Raw genomic sequence first — 5,409 nt, 5'->3', positions numbered from 1 at the left:
GCGCCGTGCGGCACCGTCAGTCCGTCGGTAGCTGCCGGAAGACCCAGCCTCTGAGAGTCGAGCAAATGCTTGGCGATGCCATCCAGGCGTATCTCGAGCTCCTCGTCCGCCCCGTCCAGCCCGTGGACGACGGCGCTGAAAGGGGTAACACCGACGACGGACGGGGAGGGCTTGTCATCTCTGAATTTCGAAGGCGCACAGCGAGTGTGGCCCGCTTGAAGCAGGCGAGGTAGGTGCCCTCGTCGACGAAGCCGGCCCATCTCACCAAGGCCATGGAACTGCTGGTGCCGCTCGCCGGCGCAGCGTACTACTGTGGCTGGTGCTGCTCCCGACCATAAGCAACCGGTGGCCAGTACCATGTACCGTTGCTACTGCTCGCCGCCGCCGCTCACATAGAAAGAGCAGCTTTCCTATGCACACATGCTGCAGGCTAAGCTCACACAAGGTGACACTCTCGTCATTGCTCTGCTCTGTACTTTCTTTTAACCGAGCAAGCTGTGCTCTATGCTATTGCCATTGATGGATGTGAGAAAACGGAATAGCAGAAGGTAGATGGGAACATCCCGCAAAAAAAAAAAGTAGATGGGAACGATGAAGAATGGCTATATATGATGCGTTGACCCGTGCCACCGTAATTGAAGTGGATTCCCGGCTAGCTAGGATTGTGCCTTTCCCGGTGTGTCATATGTATTAAGGGTTCAAGTAGACCGGGATCAATGAGGTCAGGATACACACCTTAAGAATTTAAAAATAAGGATTTATTTGGACAGGTCTCTACAACCTTGGGGTTTATTTTAGACTTCACTCAACATCAACATACGAGTTTGTTATACTTCTCGTAGATAGCTGTCCGTCACCGTTCTAATAAGAACGATTAACATTTTGTCTTTGTTGTACGCTGATTTATTCTTATTTTATCACCCCGAAAATGTTACAAGACCTCGTAACAGAAAATGCTAGAGACATCAACACATTAGTACGAGTATATAACAAGTTTTATTGTATTCTATGGATGGCGTGGAATTATTACATAAAAAGTTGCTATGATGGCCTTATTTTATCAACCATTCTAAGAGCGTGCCTTAAGTAGTCTCATTCCTTCTACACCTTGACAGTGATGATGTGTTGGGATGCTGCCGACGCCGCATCCACCGTCATGGTGTGGGACACGGCGGTCGTGTGCGAAGGATGGTTTACTGTTAACTTGTAATCGCCATGGACGAGGTCGAGCTCGACCATTCCATTTGCATCAGTGGCGGCAGACGTCTTGTGTGTCTTCCACTCGGCGATGAGCTTGTCGACGAGGTCGCCGACGGGAAGGTTCTTGAAGTTGTTGTCGGTGAGGCACATGACGTAGCAGCCGTACGGGTGCCATGCGGCCCACATTACGATGCCCTGCACCCCGGGGTGGGCGTAGCCTTCCCTGAGCACCTGCTCGAGGTCCTTGACCTGGTTAGGGCCCTTGACGACGTCGACCTCGGTCATCCACATGGGGAGCTTGAGCTGCGCGAGGGTGTCGAGGGTGCTCCTCACGTAGGGGATGTTGGGCGTGGAGAAGTGGCTCTCGAGGCCGATGCCGAGCTTGAGGCCGGCGTTGCCGGGGTAGCCCTGGATGAGCTTCATCTTGGCGATGTACTTGGCGGGGTTGATGTTGGGGTCCATGGGCTGCGACAGAACGTTGAACTCGTTCATGAAGAGGACGGCGGTGTGGTCGATCTGGCCGACCTGCTGGTAGATCATGGGCGACGCGTTGGGGCCAAGCTTGGTCTCGAAGAAGTTGAAGTGCACGTTCTCGTTCACCACGTCCCAGTGGACGAGCTTCCCGGCGTAGCGCGACACCACCGACTTGAGCCGCTTCTGCATCGCCGCCTTGAGCTGGTCAAGGTTCATCGCCATCACCCACTTGATCTGCGAGCTCTGGTCGTCCCAGAACACGTTGTGCCCGCGCACCTTGACGCCGTACTTCTGGGCCATGGCGAGCATGGCGTCCGGGGTGCGGTAGTCCTCCTGGTTCTGGACCCACTCCGTGCCGTACCACTTCATCTCGTTCTCCATGGTGGCCACCGTGAAGCGCGAGAAGAACCACTTCTCGTAGGCCGGGTTGCCGAGGATCTCCTTGGTCATGGCGTTGCCGAACGGGAACCCGGCGCGGAGGAGTTGGATGCTGACGTTGGCGTTCGCCATCGGCTGGCCGTCGGGGCCCCTGGCGACGATCTTGACGGTGCTCCGGCGGGCCTTGCTGGCGGACCGCCGGGTGTGGGCGTCCCATTCCTCGAAGGAGAAGGGCTGCAGGGAGACGCTGTCCACCCAGATGTTCACCGGGGCGTCGCTCTCGAAGAAGACCTCTCCTTGTCCCGAGTGATGGGCACGCGCAGTCATGCCACCCTTGAGCATGCTCCAGCAGCCGCACTGGGCGTCGATGGCGCCGGCGGTGATGTTCTCGCCGTTGGGGGCCTTGACCACCGCGCGCACGTGGGCCGTGCCGGCCGACACCTGCAGCCATGCTGCACACACGCACGCGGAACAGCAAAATATATGAGCTTCGTCGCATGCAGTGCATCATACACACACACCTATGTAGAATTGTAGATTCGGTACGTATATATCTATATAGGGAGTACCTGATAGCGAGTAGTGAGTGTCGCCCTTCATCTGGATTTTCTGGTAGACGCTGTGGGACGGCGAGGCGGCCGCGTCGCCGGTGCCGGACAGGGAGCTGCTCGCGCCCTGCACCATGGCGAACTTGTTGCCGGAGGTCGACTTTCTGATGCCGGCCTTGACATTCCGGTACGTGGACCACCCCATCAGGCCGTTGTTGAACTCGCCGTTCTGGATGATGCCGCCTTTGTAGAGGGGTTTCATTGGATCAGGGAGGCACTGAAAAACGGCCACGAGATATATTCAGAAATTCGATCAAGTTATGTTATTGAGAGTGCACATCCGATCAACATTGCATTCTGTTATTGAGAGTAAACAGATTGAGATCGATGCGAAGTTACAAACACATGCCAAAAGACTCAACAAGAACACCGTTACTTGCCTCAATACTAGCTGTATGATCATATTCCACCGACTCGACAATGCACCCTACATCAAACATAGACATATATACATCAGGCATGTGAATATAAAATTATCGGGCATATATATATATATATATATAATTTCATTGAAGAACACGGGCAAAGCAAACCGAAAAGGCTACACAATTTAGTCACCACCAACTCACCTTGGAGCAGTGAGATACATAGCAAAGAGAGCACCAGTTTCTCCACGACATTCCTCATTGTCATTCCCTCCCAGTTGCTCGCACTTACGAGATAGATGTGTTAGTGAACGGGGAGATGGAGGTAAATATATAAGCACGCAGGGGCAGAGTAACCGGTGAATTTGTCGGTTTCACTTGACTGGGTACTAAGCGACGGATACGGTGGTGGAGGTGTGTAACGAAGAGGCAGTTTAGAATGTGCGGACCAAGTTGATGCATGTCACATGAAGTTCCCAAAGAGTGCTATAGACTGTGTCCTTGCTGCATGCGTCGCCCCAGCCACTAGTGCTGTGGCCACTGTAGCAGAGTTGTAATATGGTGTCGATCGCCATAAATAACCGCATGTATAATATTTTCACCCCAAACACCGGTGGAGCAGAACCCATGGGATGATAACAGCAGGAATTTGTAACTAGCATTTCCCTTAAGCACAGCCATGTCAATGCATCACCATCCAGAGTATCATAACCCATCATGCAACAGGTGTATTTTGCACCATTTACAAAATTTGACATCTAAAATAATGTTCATACATTTCAAAAGAATGTTTGTAATGTTTAAAAGAATGTATTATACAATGAAAATAAAGTTCGGTCCTCAATTGCGAGTCAAGAATACTTGCAACTGAGACAAAAAGAAGGTCGGGTCCGAATTGCAAGTCGAGGATGGGATTGCAACCGAGACAAAAAAAAGGGGTCGGACTTAGTTGCGATTCGAGAGTGACTTGTAAATGGAACAAAAAAAACGCTAGGCCTCAATTACAATTCAACGGTGGACTTGCAACTGGGAAAAAAGTCGTGTCTCAGTTACAAGTTGAGGGTGGACTTGCAACTACAACAAAAATGTGTTACCCCCCATGTTGCGAGTCAAGGGTGGACTTGCAGTGGAGCAAAAAAATCGGGCCATGGTTGTGAGTCGACGGATTGCAACTGAGACAAAAAAGATCAGACCCCAATTGCAAGTCAAGTGTTGACTTACAACCTGAAGAAAAAGGCTGGTCCCGAGTTGCAAATCAAGGGTGAACCTACAATTGAGAGAAAGAAAGATCAGACCTCAATTGGGAGTCAAGAGTGACTTGCAACTGGGTCAAAAGAAAGGCCACGTCCCAGTAACAAGTTAAGGATGGACTTGCAATTAGGAAAAAAAGTGTTTGACCCCACTTACGAGTCAAGTGTGGACTTGCAACTGGAACAAAAAAAAAGATCGAATCCCAGTTACGAGTTAAGAATAGACTTGCAACTAGGACAAAAAAAATTAGGCCGAGTTACAAGTCAACAGTAAACATGCAGCCGGGACAAAAAACTGTATCCTCCGGTTGTGAGTCGAAGTTAGCCTATCAAGAACAATAGTAACAAAGCCTTTAGTACCAAATAAGTTGGGATAGACCAAGGTTGAACTATCAACTAGGAAAAAAAGGTGGGCCTTTACTTTTGAGTCAATGATGGACTTGCAAATAGGACAAAAAAATGCCAGATGCCTAGTTGCGGATCGAGGATGAACTTGTAATAGAGACTAAAAAGGAGTGGGTTCTAGTTACGAGTCGAGGATAAACTTACAACTAGAATAAAAAATGTTGGACCTTAATTACGAATCAAGGGTACACTTGTAACTCGGACAAAGAAAAATCCGGATGCTAGTTGCGAGTTGAAGATGGACCACAAAAAAATATCAAGCCCCAGTTGCGAGTTAAAGGACTAATTCCCACTGAGGCAAAAAAGATCGGCCCCAATTTTACGTTAAGAGAGACTTTCAATTCAAACAAGAAAAAGGACAACCCATGGTTAACAATCAGCTAACAGCGATGGAAAATAAATAAATTTAAAAGGAAATAAAAAAGGAAAAAAAAAAGAAAATCATAAATTGAAAAAATATACGAATTTGAAATATGCAAATGAAAAAACAAGAAAATGGAAAAGGGGAAAGAAACAAAAAAAAACGTGAGCCACCTCCACAACCTGCACATGGACCACAAGCACACGAGAGCACAAACAAGGAAAGTAGGCAACACGTTGTTTTAAGAACAACGCTACGCGTCCACCGACGGATTATTTTCAATGATCCGCCACCTTCAAAGCCGTTTGATTTGGTGTATCCAGCCGATCTCATGCATTCAATCCGCACGCGGGGCTTTGGCCTAATTC

At 49.3% G+C, this 5,409-nt stretch overlaps 1 protein-coding gene across 1 annotated transcript; it reads right to left on the bottom strand.

Annotated features, from left to right (window-relative positions):
* Positions 1-981: 981 nt before the first annotated feature.
* Positions 982-3,322, bottom strand: LOC123396743 (endo-1,4-beta-xylanase 4-like). The gene is made up of 4 exons (XM_045091588.1): positions 3,230-3,322; positions 3,041-3,087; positions 2,622-2,877; positions 982-2,504 (listed from the first exon to the last, which is right to left on the bottom strand). The coding sequence occupies exons 1-4, from the start codon at positions 3,291-3,293 to the stop codon at positions 1,102-1,104; spliced, it is 1,770 nt and encodes a 589-aa protein (XP_044947523.1). The 5' UTR covers positions 3,294-3,322; the 3' UTR covers positions 982-1,101.
* Positions 3,323-5,409: the final 2,087 nt, after the last annotated feature.

This window comes from Hordeum vulgare, chromosome 5H (assembly GCF_904849725.1).
Source record: "Hordeum vulgare subsp. vulgare chromosome 5H, MorexV3_pseudomolecules_assembly, whole genome shotgun sequence".
In the NCBI taxonomy this organism is placed as follows: Eukaryota; Viridiplantae; Streptophyta; class Magnoliopsida; order Poales; family Poaceae; genus Hordeum; species Hordeum vulgare.
The sequence above is the reverse complement of the archived record's forward strand: the minus strand, read 5'-3'. Positions and strand labels throughout refer to the sequence as shown.